Source organism: Solanum dulcamara, chromosome 3, assembly GCF_947179165.1.
Source record: "Solanum dulcamara chromosome 3, daSolDulc1.2, whole genome shotgun sequence".
NCBI lineage: Eukaryota > Viridiplantae > Streptophyta > Magnoliopsida > Solanales > Solanaceae > Solanum > Solanum dulcamara.
In genome coordinates, this window is record NC_077239.1 from 75040395 (window position 1) to 75056450 (window position 16056).

The 16056-nt window shown below is 35.6% G+C and overlaps 2 protein-coding genes across 4 annotated transcripts; both read left to right on the forward strand.

Annotated features, from left to right (window-relative positions):
* The first annotated feature begins 1664 nt into the window (after positions 1-1664).
* LOC129883680 (uncharacterized) lies at positions 1665-10390 on the forward strand. Its single transcript, XM_055958295.1, has 4 exons — positions 1665-1749; positions 4169-4260; positions 9609-9690; positions 10245-10390. Exons 1-4 carry the CDS (start codon positions 1665-1667, stop codon positions 10388-10390), a joined length of 405 nt encoding a protein of 134 aa, XP_055814270.1.
* Positions 9491-15260, forward strand: LOC129882947 (60S ribosomal protein L22-2-like). 3 transcript variants are annotated; one of them, XM_055957463.1, is made up of 3 exons: positions 9491-9866; positions 11843-12092; positions 14796-15260. In XM_055957463.1, exons 2-3 carry the CDS (start codon positions 11863-11865, stop codon positions 14938-14940), a joined length of 375 nt encoding a protein of 124 aa, XP_055813438.1. In that variant the 5' UTR covers positions 9491-9866; positions 11843-11862; the 3' UTR covers positions 14941-15260. The 3 variants fall into 3 exon arrangements, with proteins under 3 accessions (XP_055813438.1, XP_055813436.1, XP_055813437.1); XM_055957461.1 differs by lacking the exon at positions 9491-9866 and adding an exon at positions 11609-11728 and having other exon boundaries at positions 11840-12092; XM_055957462.1 differs by lacking the exon at positions 9491-9866 and adding an exon at positions 11622-11728.
* The last annotated feature ends 796 nt before the right edge of the window (positions 15261-16056 follow it).

The following is a 16056-nucleotide window of genomic DNA, read 5'->3' on the forward strand; positions in this document are numbered from 1 at the left end:
GGCCTTGTGGAGTGGCTCAGAACATTGCAATTCTAGAATGGTAGTGGGAGATGATCAATATGAACTTCATAGCCGATTTTCCATGATCTTGTAGGTAGCTTGAATCTATTTGGATGATCGTGGATCTGATGACTAAATCAGCCTATTTCTTACTAGTTAAGACTAATGATACTGCAAAGGACTATGCCAGATTGTATCTTCAAAAATTTGTCAAACTTTATGGGGTTCCTTTGTTTATCATCTCAGATAGGAGAGCTCAATTCACTACTCAGTTTTGGAAGTCATTCTAGAAAGGTTTGGGTTCAAAAATGAAACTTAGCACTGATTTCCATCTGTAGACAGGTGGCTAAGCAGAGCATACGATTTAGACTCTGAGGATATGTTGAGGGCATGTGTCATCGATTTCAAAGGTAATTAGGATGACCATTTACCTCTTATTGAGTTTGCGTCTAATAATAGCTTTCGAGTATTCAAATGTCTCCTTATGAAGCTATGTATGAGAGGAGATGTTGATCACAAATTGGTTGATTTGAAGTTGGTGAAACTGAGTTGATTGGACTAGACTTAGTTCACTAGGCCATGCAAAAGGTGAAAATCATCCAAGAGAGGTTGAATCCTGCTCAGAGTTGCCAAAAATCCTACACTGATGTTAGGAGGAGAGATTTGGAGTTTGAAGTGCATGATTGGGTATACTCGAAGGTTTCACTCATGAAGGGTGTGATGAGATTTGGGAAAAAAGGGAAGCTTAGTTCCTGTTACATTGGTCCTTATCAAATTGTGAAGAGGGTTGGTAATGTAGCCTATGAGTTAAAGTTGCCATCAGAGTTAACAGCTATTCCTCTTGTATTTCACATCTCTATGCTTAAAAAGTGTTTGGGAGACCCTTCGCTTGTTGTTCAGATTGAGAGCATTGAGGTGAAATAAAGTTTGTCTTATAAGGAGATTTTGATTTAGATTTTTGATCGTTAGGTTCGCAAATTGAGAACCAAAGATGTAGCATCCGTCAAAGTTCTATGGCAAAACCAGTTTGTCGAAGAGGCCACATGGGAAGCTGAAAAGGATATGAAGGCTAGATACCGCATCTATTAGTGCTTTCTAATGATTATATTGAGGTAATGTTCCTTTCTCTTATATTTGAGTTGATGTTCATTCCGAGTTTGAGTATACGATAAGTATTCTTTAGTTCGAGTAGTTCATTGTTTGAGTGTTTGAGTATATGAGTTCTTAATTGTATTCGTACCTTGAGAAAACCCTTAGTTTGGTCTTTATTAGAGGATGAATGATGCCAAGGAGGAGATATTATAACACCTCGTGTTATTCTAGCCTAGATGGAGTCCGAAAACCAAGAAAAATGTTGAGAAAATAAATTGACCCAGTAGACCATGAGTGTCACCTACAATTCATAGAGAGTACTATGAGTCGTAGGGAAGACTAGTAGGTCCCTCCAATAATTAGTGAAATTTTAGTCTTGAAGCCCCTTCATATGATTGACCTTATGAATCATAAGGGTTTCTACGAGTCGTAGAAAGGACTCATAGAACCCCTTGATACTTAGCTAAATTTCAGAATTGAATACATTCCTACTAGTGATAATGACGACTCGTCAAAGAGTCTACGAGTCATAGAATAATGACGACTTGTCAAAGGGTCTATGAGTCGTAGAAATGACTCATAAGAGAGATTCAGAGACTGATGCTTTCAAGGTTTGGGAAGTTGCCAGGATGAGAGGGTTCTATGATTTGTCAAAAGGTCTACGACCCGTAGAAGGGTGGTAGTAGACCCAAGATACGATTTCCATAAAGTCCAAATTTTGGGCCATAATTTCTATGACTAGTCTTCTACGATCTGTAAAAAATTTTATGAGTCGTAGAAGGACCCGTAGGTGGTCATAGTTTCTATGACTGGTCTTCTATGATCCGTAGAATTTTTTATAAGTTGTAGAAGGATTCGTAGAAGGCCAAATGTATGTTTTAATAAATGGTAGTTTGGTTTTTTCTCACTCTTCCCAATTCAAAACCCCGACGCTTTGGGACAATTTTGAGTTCCTTATCATTACCATGAATGCCTAGACCCTCATTAATACTTAGAATTATTTAAGAGAAAGGATTGGAGAGCAAAAAGAGACTAGGGTTCAAACGTTCACTTTTATCTTTCAAGTTTTGAGTTGTTACACCCCGTACTCTTATAAGTTGTCATGTGAGCCGGATAATTTATGACTCTATCAAACAACTCTAAGGAAGGGAGAATGTGGCACCCCATAGAAGGGAAGATTGGAAATGTGGTTATGAGAATCCGGAAGGAATTGGAGGCCAAGTAATGAGTAATAGGACTCGACTTACTTACGTAAGCTATCAATTTGAAAATCTTACATACTTAAGTTACTTGAGTACATACCAAGGATACGTAGTAAGGAATACACAGGTTCGTAAAGCAAGACGAGATTACAAATTCATGAGGAGAAAAAAAGTGATACGTGTCAGCCCATGAGAGAGTGCCACGTGGCAGCAACTGTAACAAGGGGTGGGCCCCACATGGCACATGGCAGCCCCTAAATTGAGGGGGTGATGCATTGGCCCTATAAGGGCTTGACACTTGTCACCACTTAAGGGTTGACACGTGTCACCCCTTAAGGTGGCCTATATATATATATATATATATATATATATATATATATGTGTGTTTGATGACTTTTAAGTCATTCTTATCCTTTAAGGTTCATCTTATCAAAAAAAAATTCAAGAAAAGTCTAGAAGAAAAGAGAAGAGAAACTTGAGCAAGAGAGAAGAGAGAGCTTCAGTTTTGGAGGAGAAAAAAAGGCAGGTCTCCAATTTCATTCTGCGAATTAATTACCTAGGGTGTACCACGATGTTATGAAGTGTTAGTAATGAAAATTTATGGTTTGGAGCAGTCCAAAACGTTATCCAACAGCCATGAAGTTTTAGGCGTACTAAAGGAACTTCCGAGGCAAGTTTCGACAAGTTTTGGCGAGTTTCGGACAAGGTTAGGCTTTCCCTTTCAAATTAAAGTTTATGTACCTAGAGTGCAAGTTCAGTGAGACACCTCAAGAGGTTGGCGCGGAAGTTAGGCTCGGGGACCAAGCCATCCAAAAGAGAAGTAGTTTTAAGTACCTTGGTTCTATCATGCAAGACAGTAGAGAGATCGACGAGGATGTCACACACCGTATTGGGGCAGGATGGATGAAATGGAGGCTCGCCTCCGGTGTGTTATGTGACAAGAAGGTGCCACCACAACTTAAGGGCAAGTTCTACAAAGTGGTCGTTAGACCAGCTATGTTATATGGGGCGGAGTATTGGCCAGTTAAGGTCTCCCACGTGCAAAAGATGAAGGTTGTCGAGATGAGAATGTTGAGATGGATGTGTGGGCATACCAGGAGTGACAAGATTAGAAATCAGGCTATTCGAGAAAAGGTAGGAGTGGCCTCGGTGGAGGACAAGATGCGGGAAACGCGACTGAGATGGTTTGGACATGTAAAGAGGAGAGTCCCAGATGCACCAGTACGGAGATGTGAGAGGCTGGCCATGGATGGTTTCAGAAGAGGTAGGGGTAGGCCGAAGAAATATTGGGGAGAGGTGATCAGACAGGACATGGCGCATTTACGACTTACCGAGGACATGACCCTATATAGGAGGGTGTGGAGGACACACATTAGGGTAGAAGGCTAGTACATAGTGGTTTTATTCTCCCTTATTCGTAGGCGTATTAACGCACTATGATTTCTTGTACTCTGATGTATGTTATTTATGGTATTTATGTTATTATCCAATAATAATATCTACTGTTTTTTGTGCTTTGATTATACTATTGTTTGGATTGTTTTCGTCATCTACTTATCTACTTATTTACTCTAATATTCTTGTCTGACCTTTTTCTATGCTTTTATTGAGCCGAGGGTCTTTCGGAAACAGTCGTCCTACATTGGTAGGAGTCAGGTCTGCGTACACTCTACCCTCTCCAGACCCCACGATGTGGGATTTCACTGGGTTGTTGTTGTTGTTGTTGTTGATGTTGTTATGGGGTATATTACATGTATTAAATGAGGCTGGAAGTGTAAGAATTGCATAATGATGCTTGACGTTAGAAACAAACTAAATTAAGTCACTAACGTTAAATCGAAGTCGAGTAGTGGATTGTCGTTGTGGTACTGCAGGTGCAGCTGGTTGGGTTTCGTGTTGCAGGGATCCAAAGTGTTTTAACAAGGGTGTAGGTGCTGTTGGTTGCATCCATACGACCCTCCATTTGGTATGGTTAAAGATTTTGCGAAATAAAGATTAAAAACTCTATTTTCGTATCGTAGTTTGGAGCTAGCCATTTGGAGCTTGTATTGTGTAGGGTTGAAGTGATTTACTTGTAAATATGTTGCTGGTTGTTGTTGGTGGTATGGTTGTTGATATTGTGGTCGAGTTGAAATCTCAGGGATGTTAAAGTTATAGGGGAGATGCTGCCCAATTTTCGATAGATTCAAAACTAGTAACAAACTAGTCGAGGGTAATGGATAAGGAAATAACTCCTATGAGTACTTGGGTGTAGAGTTGGAATTGGAAAGTGAAAGGTCATTAACCTTAGTATTACTTTCATGTTAAATAGGTTGAGGAGACGACGAGGCGAACGTGTAAGAGTAATTCGTAAGAGGTATGTGAAGCTATCCTTCTTTTCTTTTGGCATGTCTTAACTTTAAGTGATTAATATGCGAAATGTGGGGATAATTCCATTCATAGAACTCCAAGTATGATTTATAAGTCTTAGTCACTTTTCGATGGTAGAATTCCTATACTAGTTGAGTTATTGCCTTTCAAGGCTTCTATATGATGGAGAGTAGTAAGTATGTGAAGTTATCTCCTTTTTCTTGGCGTGTTTTGGCATAAGTACATAAAACTATCCTTATTTCCTCTTGATATGTCTTTGACATAAGTGTGGTTCTATGATGGTAAGGTAATGCAATAAGAAGGTTATGATACCGAGCCCATGACGAGCCGGGTACGATATATGTGAATGATGACTCTATGAGGAAAAATAGAGACTATGTAAAGCTTATTCTTTCTCTTCTTTTGACATGTCCTAATTGTAAGTAAAATGTGATACGAGCTCGGGGGTAATGCCACTCTTAAGTCCTAAATGTAATTCGTATCTCTTATTCACTTCTAAATATCAAACTCTTGTAGTAGGTTGTTTTCTTGAACTCCATAGGTTGAGAAATACTGGATACATAAGCTCCTAGTCCTAAGGACGATGTGACGATGGGTATCCCTGATTCTATAAATTGTTGGTATTATTTTAGTACATGTCTAGAGTTCCCGAGATCCTAAGTGGTATAGGCCTTAATGGCATTTAGAAGACACTCGAGATGGCTACACTACTATTCTGGTCCTCAGACGATAGCTTAATCTTCTTATATTTTTAAGTCTCTGATAATGATTTAGATTGTATATGGTTACTCACTACCTTATTCGTGTATACTATAATACATCTTTTACCGAGTCCCATAAAGGACCGAGTATGATATATGATGATTATGACACCGAGTCTCATAAAGGGTCGGGTATGGTATATGATGATATGATGACACCGAATCCCATAAAGGGCCAGGTATGATATATAATATACGGATCGGGCTGAACGTTTCTCGGTATTACTATATGATATACGTATCGGGCCGAACGTTCCTCAGTATTACTATATAATATACAAATCAGGTCGAACATTCTTCGGTATTACTATATGATATGTGGATCAGACCGAATATTCCTCGGTGTTGCTATATGATATATGGATCGGGCCAAACATTCTTTGATATTACTATATAATATATAGATCGGGCCAAATGTTCTTCGACATTATTATATGAGATAACACTAATAGTATACAAATGTTTATGATAACAGAGTGATGTAGTCGTTACACCAAGTCCCCGAACGGGACGGGTACAGTACGTGATGATAGTATGTACGACCTTATGTTATAAGCTATAGGTACAGTAAATGATTAGATATCACACTTACCCCTGCTTCCCTACGCCAACTGTAATTTTCTTACGATGTCTATGCTTTACATACTCAGTACATATGTCATACTGACCCCTCTTTTTTCGAGAAGAGGGGGCTGCGTTCATGCCCGCAGGTACAGATGCACACTTTGGAGATCTATCAGTGTAGGAGTTCCACTCAGCAGTTCAGAAGCGCTCCATAGTGCCGCAGCCTAGTTTTGGTATTAACCCTTGATGTATATATTTATTTGTTCACAGGTACGGTGGGGGCCCTGTTCCGCCTTATGTTACTGTTCTTACTCTTAGAGGTCTGTGGACATGTATGTGGGTTGTGTATATGTATGTATGTACAGTTATGCTGATATGTTACGATAGCCTCATCGGCTTATATATTATCTTGTCTGTTGGCACACTATGACTCAAATAGGAGACAGGTTTACTTATGATTAGCAAGGGTATACATGAGTGCCCAGTTCGGGCACCCGTCGCGGTCTACGAAGTTGGATCATGACACGATTGTTCTTCGAGTTCCATATATGTAAGGCTTATCAGAATGTTGGACTGTATTCGTCCACATGCCCTACATCTTTTTTGAATTAAATTGATCCTAGAGTCGAATTCGAATGTTTCTGCTATTTGAGTTTTCTTGATATATTTATACTCTTAACGTGTCTTTGCATATACAAATTTGATTTTGTCTTGCTGATGTCGATGAGTTGAGTAATTGAGATACCCGTTCATGCCTTTATTCCCATGAACCCTAATCGAGTATTATTTTTAATATTTTATAATATGATTTAGTCTCAAAGGTTTGATTGGTGAATATTGAATGGGAATGAGTCGAACATGGGTTGCATATTAAAATTCTTTACATATACTATTGTTTGAATTGAATATTTTGGAGTCTAAATAAATGTTGATTCGAAATCATGAATGAGTCTTGAAAAGAAGTTTAAAAGAAAAAATTGATGAATTGAGATTGAATTGAGTTGATTAGAGTCTAATGTGACTACATGAGGTGATTGCATAATTTGATTTGAGTCTTATGAGTATATTGAGTCTTGAGAGGAGTATCGAGCACCGAATTGAGTGAGGGTAACTAACAACTCAAACTCAATAACTACGTAGTTAGAGCAGATTAAACCATAAAATTGAATGTTTCCTTTTTTGTCCCAAAAGAGGACTTGATTTGATTGATTATGGATCCGATTGATTTATCTCTTATCATGGCAAAGTATCGGACGGACGTGACAACAATATCGGCTTATTGTACATCACCGGCTCATAAGTGGTGGTTGTCCGATAAGAGAAACTCTCAAATTTAAAATGAACGTTTGATTGGTTGAATTACATATTACTGAGTCTATTCTCTTTAAAAGTATTGTTTACTCTAAACTTGCATTCTTTATCCAGTCGATTGATTGTACAGTTGTGTCTCTTGAAGTGAGTTGATTGATGTTGGGTCTGTTGATTGTATTATTCTCGAGCTATTTTACATACTCCTACATTTCATGTACTGATGTCATTTGGTCTGCATTGTTTTATGATGCAGATACAAGTGCTAGAGATCATCAAGAGGCGCTCCATTGAAGATCTATTTTTCTTTTCTGATAGTGGTGAGACCTCATTGCTTTCGGAGGAATCATATTATTTCATTTTACTTTTGATATTTTTCTTTTGGATAGTCATGGACTTATCATTGGCACCTTCTGAATAGTGATGAAGACTTCATAGACAGATAGTGATAATGTTGAGTTATTGTTTTGGTTTTCAAAACTGTTCTTTGACATGAAGTTGAGTTGAGATTTGGTTTAAATACGTTATTCTTTCTTGAGTTGTTGATTTGGTTAGCCCATTTGATTGTCCCATTTTCTGTTGTTTTAAGTCTTCCGCTAAATGAATGAATGTGTGATTGGACCAAATGGTTCTCTTGGAGACTAACAATAGTTTTCGAATGCCGGCCATGCCTAAGATACCCTCTCAGGGCGTGACAATATATAACTTCTTCACTAATTTGGCACGATAGGACAATACTGTAACTTTACATAATACTCATAAAATAGAAATAATAATAACTAACATGAAAAGAACTATACAAGTGCAACACAAATAAAAAATTAGGACAATAATGGGAATTGAAGGCTAAGGGGCAAAGGTAATAACCAATACGGTATTGATATTAATATTTAATATTTATGCAGGAGTAAAGAAATAAATTACTATAGTTTTAATAGATTATCGATTTATCCAATAACTCAATATTTAAAAAGTCAAAAGTGAACCAATAACCCGATAATCTTTTTTATAAAATCATTAAAAAATTGTTAACCCAATAATAATAAATCGATAACATTTTTTTTAATTTCAATTTATTAATCGATTCGATTTGTGCACACCCCTAAAAACATTCCGAAGACACTTTCGTGGTTTCATATTGCACAAACTATAGTTCATAAAATTGTTAATGCTAGAAGGTCAAGAGATAAATTTATTTGGAGGGAGCTAGTAATGGGAATGCAAAATCAACACGTAAGACTTTCGTTCTTAAATTATAAATTGAATAAGAATAAATAATAATTATTGCATTGGCATATAATTAATTAAATTTAATGGATGAGCTTTGATTTTAAAGTAATAGAGATTCATGTTTAAAATAAAACTATGTTTGATTTGTAATTTAAAAATCTGCATAACTAATACATATGTAAATTATGAAGAATGATAAAAGATGGAATAACTAATATATAAATAACTAAATTCTGGTTAAATTAATTTTGAATTTTTTTCATAACTAATATCATATAGTACTAATAACTGTATAACTCTAACCATCTAACAAACGACCTCAAAGTATTTAATCAGATTTTATAAGAAGAGAAATCAAAATTTACCAATAACTAGAAACCAAAAAGTAAGAGTTTTATGTTATAATTATCCATTATCTATAGGAGTAGGTTCATTTTGATCCTTTAAATATAACTTGAGCATTTTTAACCTCTTTACTTAGTTAAAATGGAGCACTTTTGATCTCCCTAACATAACAACGTTAAAAATTAACGGCAAATATAATTTTTCTAAAGTGCAAATTTCAACTGACGGTACTATCTCTTTCTTGATTGATGCATATTTTTTTTTTGCCTTCTTCATTTCTTAGAATTATTATAATAATAATAGTTATTTATATCAGGAGATAATACTTTAAAATACAACAATCTGCCCTACTTGAAAATATTAAATAAATAGCCTAAATATGCCATAACACAACCTTAGAAAAGCAACCATAATGCTCAGGTTTTATATTTTACATGGATGTCATATGAGTTTAACACCGTTACTTTTAAATAAAATCTTTAAAGGAGATGTAGAGTTGAGGGATTAAAAATACTGAAAGTTATATTTGAAACATTAAAATAAAACTTAGAAAATAGGTAAAATCGATTTTGCGTTGGGGCGACGGGTCATATAGAAAATAGGAAGGATAGAAAATCCTAATTATACAGAATCACCTACTTCCATACACTCACAGTCGGCCACCTATGCTCGAACTTTTTCTCCGGTGATGAACTTTTTTTCTTGAGATCTGATGATTTTTGTTTTGTTTTTTCAGTATTTGAATAATAGTAGAAGAGAAACAAAGACTGTAAAGATGAGCCGAGCAGCAGCAGCAAACAGCGAAGGGGGCAACCTTCGTGATTGACTGTTCGAAGCCAGTGGATGATAATATCACGGAGATTGCTTCTTTTGACAAGTTCCTTCAAGAGAGAATTAAGGTTGGTGGAAAAGCTGGTGCTCTTGGGGATTCCGTTACTGTCACTCGTGACAAGAACAAAATCACCGTCACTTGCAATTTCACTTTTTTCAAGAGGTACTAACTACTAAATACGACTCCTCATTTCGTTAAATTTAAGCATTTTACTTCAATTATAATTTGATTATGCCTACACTTATAGATTGATAGTAACTTATCGTAGACCTATTCGTTTATTCGGGATGTGTTATACTTTGCAAGGAGTTCTTTTATTTGGAATAGTATATTCATTCATACATTTAGTTTTGAGTCAGTAGATTCTTATGTATGACTGATCAATGAAAAAAGCTCTTGTGATGTTGCGTTACTGCAATGTATTCTATTAATCCTCTTTCCCCACCAAAACCATAAAAACAGACTTCAAAAGTAGAGAATTTAGGCACTCAAGACTAGTAAACAACAGCTTGACATACAATCTTTACTTCTATTTTTTAGGTACCCTCAAATACCTTGTCAAAAAGTACTTGAAGAAAAATAACATCAGAGATTGGCTTAGGGTGATTGCTTTCAACAAGGACAGGAATGTTTATGAATTGCGCTACTTTAACATTGCTGAGAATGAAGCAAATGAAGAAGATTAAACATGACCATTCAATGTCCCTTTATCTTCTTCTTGAGGCGGTCTTCTTATTTAGAACCTTTTATCATCTGTTTTGAGTTAAAAATGAGTCTTATCTTCTCATTTCTAGATTATTGATTTTTTGTTCCCTTATCAATCAGTAAAAGAAAACATTACTTTGATATTTTTGTTTGTTTATCTTTGGGGTCAATTATGCGCAAGTCATGAATTTATCTTTATTGAGTTCATTTGTTGTTGTTGTTTGTGTCTTTCGTTTAATCACCCCATGATTGATGGCTTCCTCTTAAGTTTGTCTTAAATGATAGAAATGTCATTAGAATTTTGAGACTCCCTTCATCGTTCTACTAAGATCTCTGCTTGTTCAGGACACGTGAGATCTTCAATTTGGATGCATGGGAGCAGAATGATATATCTCCAAGATTAAGATTCATATTATGTAGTGATAAAATCTTGATTTCATATCTTCTATTTTTGTCCTGCTTGCTCTATCGAGGTCTTCGAGACTTGCACCTCTCTAATATTGGGTCCTAAAACGGAAAATGATATAGTCTAATGACTGGAGGAAGCTTAAATTTTCATACTAAAACAGAAATACAGTCAACTTAAAAGTGAAGAAAACAGAAATTCAATAAGTTCTTGATATAGGTGTCACGAGACTAATAGTCTACGAAGAAAGGGGAAAATACAAATCAACCAAAGATCCAAATCATCATGAACAATGAGCAGTTGAACTTAACTAATTGAAAAGGCATATTCAAGTTAAAAACCTGTTTGGCTTCTAACTTCTACTCATAGCTTTCTTCCTCAACGTATTCAAGTCTTTGTGGATATTCAGATTCTTCTACAAAGACCACTGCTTCTAATTGAGGCTCGTCTATTGATAACTCAACTATAAGTCATAAGCAATTTAATTAATATCAAAATAATCTTCACCTAAAGCAACATCAAATGAATTATTAGAAGGTAAAAAAAGTATTAAATCACGCCAAACAAACTATTGTACTATATCAAATAAGGCAAGAATGTTTATGAATTGCTCTACTTCAACATTGCTTCCAACAAGATATGAGCTATAACTTGTAAAATATAATTGTACAGAAAATTTCACATATTATCCATATACTATGTGTTATTATAATGATGCAAAAATATAAACTTGCGTCGTATAAATTTTATTTATTAGGACCGAGATTTTTTTTAAAAAAAAGACTAACCTAAAAGAGGGCCAAAAGTGCAAATGACCCAAGTTTGGAGCGAGGTGCCACATATAGGAAGTAGGAACAAAGAAAAACCCTAATTTAAGAGTCACCCCTCACAGTAGCCTGTGGAGTTTCGTCCTGTACGTATGCTCGAACTTTTTCTTCTCTGTTTCTCCTGACGATGAACTTTTGTTGTTGAGATCTGATGATTTTTGTTTTGTTTTGTTTTGTTTTCATTATTTGAATGACAGCAGAAGAGAAATAGAGTGTAAAGATGAGCCGAACAGCAGCAGCAGTTAAGGGCGGTAAGAAGAAGGGGGCAACCTTCGTGATTGACTGTTCGAAGCCAGTGGATGACAATATCATGGAGATTGCTTCTCTTGATAAGTTCCTTCAAGAGAGAATTAAGGTTGGTGGAAAAGCTGGTGCTCTTGGGGATTCCGTTACTGTCTCCCGTGACAAGAACAAAATCACCGTCACTTGCAACTCCGCTTTTTCCAAGAGGTACTAATTCTATATTATGACTTCTCATTTCGTTTAATTTTTGCCTCATATTTTCGGTTGGGCTTATTTGGAAAAAATTGGTGTAGATCCCAAATTACTACCTGGGGTCGATTTTCATTGTAGTTTGATTATGCTTACACTGAAGGATTGTCATAGTCCTATTCTTGTAGATCGGGCTCGTTTATGCTCTGCAAGGAGTTCTTTTATTTGGAATAGTGTAGTCATTCACACATTGAGCTTTGAGTCAGTTGATAATGGGTTAAAAATAGGTCCCTTTTGCTATTTATTTTTTATTAAGAGTTCTCCATGCTGTTTGAGAGAGCACACTTACTTTTATTATTTGATTGTATTCTCAACACCCTAGGCTTCAAGTCTTGAAAGATTTACAGTTCCATTCTGGATTTATCACACTGAAGATGATTGTTTTATGTCTTTCTACTGTTTGTTTATCCAAAAATCTTTTATCCTATTTACATTGAGAAATAAGGAGAAACAGAAGAACTAAAATGGCATAAGTAATCTTTTGTAACTTGAACGGGGTATTCCAATAGTCTTTGTAGCTCTTGCTGAACTAATGGAATAGATAGTCGATTAGCTCTACATTTAAACGACTTTGTATGTATCTCAGATTAGAAGTCGGGGTTGGCTTTTATCGTTCTTTGATTATTCCCAAGAGTGAAAGCTTTAAATATCTTGGGTCCGTACTCCAGGGTAGTGGGGATATTGATGAATATGTCATACATCGTATTGGGACGACATGGATGAAATGGAGACTTGCGTCTGGGGTTCTGTGTGACAAGAAGGTACCACCTAAACTTAAAGGTAAGTTTTACAGAGTGGTGATTAGACTGACCTTGTTATATGGGGTGGAGTGCTGGCCTATCAAGAAAGCTCATGTTCAAAAAATGCATGTTGCAGAGATGAGGATGTTGAGATGAATATGTGGGCATACTAGGAGCGACAAGATTAGGAATTAGGTTATTCGGGAGAAGGTAGGAGTGGCCCCAGTGGCAGACAAGATGAGGAAAGCGAGACTCAGATGATTTGGGCATGTTTAAGAGAGGCGTGCTGATGCGCCAGTGAGGAGATGCGAAAAGTTGGTTTTAGGGGGTACCTAGAGGGGTAGAGGTAGGCCGAAGTAATTAGACAAGACATGGTGCAGCTTCATATTACCAAGGACATGACTCTAAATAGGAAGGAGTGGAGGTCGCGTATTAGGGTAGAAGGCTAGTAGGAGTGAAATCTTGTCTTGGAGTGCATAGGTTTAGGCTCGTTAATGTCTACCATAGTACTAATCATATCCTTGTAGTTCTTGTTGTATATTGTGTATTGTGTATAGATTATTTCGCTGTTATTATTGCTTTCTTCTCGTAGACTTTACACTGCTCTCCTTATTATTGACTATGTTTTTCATTGTTTTCTTCTTTATTTGTGCGGGTTTGATGCACTTGAGCCGATGGTCTTTCGTAAACAACCTCTCTGCCTCTCCGAGGTAGTGGTAAGGTTTGCGTACATTCTACCCTCTCCAGACCCCACCTAGTGGGATTATACTGGGTATGTTGTTGTTGATTATTTTCACAACTGACAGATTGACAGTAACTTATCATAGCCTTTTAATTCTGGCTCGTCTCTGCTTTACAAAGAGCTCTTGTTTGGAATAGTGTAGTCATTCATGAATTAAGCTCTCAAGTCGGATTGCTTATGGTTTTAAAAAGTAGTCCTTTTAACTGCTTATTTTTAGTTAGAGTTCCTTGCCTGCAAGTATAAAAAAATATTGCACTTCTATTCTGGAGCCTTTACACTGATAATGGGTTAATGTCATTCTCCTATATGTTTATCTAATGCATTATACTATTTACATTGAGAAACAAAGAAATAAAAGAACAAAACTGGCTGCATAATATCTTTTAATCATTTGCCACTTGAATAGGGTATTTGCGTAATGTTATATTATTATAATAATCATCGCAGCTCTTCCTAAATTATGTTCAGATTGTCAGTGAGCATTACCTAGATTAGTTAGCACTTCCCACTTCTCAGTGAAGTGGATTCTTAAGTAGGCAGTTGTTGGTGAGACCAATTAGACTGCAGCCTATCTTGTCCATTAGTTTGCATGAAGTGCAATTTTATTGATATCATCTTTTACTTGATCCATGATCATATACAGAATAATACACCCAGATTATGTCATATTGCCTGTGAAAATAGATATTAATTTGAAAGAGATTGGTAATTGATATTAATAATCATTGTAGATACTCTTTCCAATTGAAACATCCTTCAGGGTTTGTATATTTTCAAGTATCTTTGTTGGGCTTGGACAAAAGTCTTCATCTTTTAAATACATTTGATGCAGCTGAGTGGAATCTATAGTGGTGTTCTTGTTTCATCTGTTTTATATTTCTAAGCTTGTTTTGGAAGTGACATCAACTCACCTACCCATCTTATCTTCAAGTGATATTCTAAAGACTACTTGTAAAAGAAACTGAGAGTCTAAAGAGAGGTGAATGTGCAACATATATATCAATTTACTCTGGGGCAAATTATGTATGCCCGATTAATAAAAGAAGTTCTTGTGATGTTAAGCTTACTGCTATGTATTCTATTAATCCTCTTACCCATCCAAAACCAAAAGAACAGCCTGTTAAAAGTAGTGAATTCAGGCACTCTAGCTAGTTAACAGCTTGGCTTACAATCTTTCAGGTACCTCAAGTACCTTGTCAAGAAGTACTTGAAGAAAAATAACGTCAGGGATTGGCTTAGGGTGATTGCTTCCAACAAGGACAGGAATGTTTATGAATTGCGCTACTTCAACATTGCTGAGAATGAAGCAGATGAAGAAGATTAAATATGGCCATTCAATGTCTCGCTTTATCTTCTTTATGCGGCTTTCTCATTTTGATCCTTATATCATCTGTTCGTATTACTAATGAGTCTTGTCTTCTCTATTCTAGATTATTGTTTTGCAGTTTGCTTATCAGTAAAAGAAAACATTACTTTGATGATTTGGTTTGTTTATCTTTTGGGGTCTACTATGCAAAAGTCACATGTAATTTAATTTGGGTACATGGGAGCTATCAACAAGGTTAAAGTTTAGGTAGGACAAATAGGGAAGGGTAAAATGTATATCCAAACATATTTTTAAATATTTAAAATTTAAAATTTCAACTTTAAAATCCAAATAAATTTTTCCTCAATGTATTCAGCTCTTTGTGGATATTTAGATTCTTCTATAAAGACCACTGCTTCTATTGTTCATCTATTGACAACTCAATTATAAGTCATAAGCAATTTAATTTTATCAAAATATTCACCCAAAGCAATATCAAATGAATTATTAGAAGGCAAAAAAAAAAAATACTTTTTAAATCATGCCAAACAAACTATTATACTATATTAAATCAAGGACAAGAACGTTTATGAATTGCGCTACTTCACCATTGCTTCCAACAAGAACTGAGACATAATTTGTGAACTATAATTATACAGAAATATTCACATATTGTCCATAAACTATGTTTTATTATTATGCAAAAATTTAAACTTTACGTACATATAAATTTTATTTAGGGTTAATAGTCCGAAAAATATTCGAACTTTGACGAAATTTGCTGTTACGATACCAAACTTTGGACAGGCCCTATTACCCCCTGAACTATTTAATAGTGCATTTTAAAAGTATATTCGTGGTTGAGTTAATCCAAATTTTTGTGGGTTTGATAACAATTGACATAATTGTTGATTTTGAAGTCAAAATTTTAGATTTTTCATTGACTTCAAGGATATTACATTCAACACAAAATCAAGTTCATTGACTTTAACCATACAAACTAGCAAACATAAACACTTTTAAATTTACATCAACACAAGAAAATGCTTCAACTAGCTATTTTGATCCAAACAACAACACTTCAAACTTAACTCAACCACGAATATACTTTTAAAATGCACTATTAAATAGTTT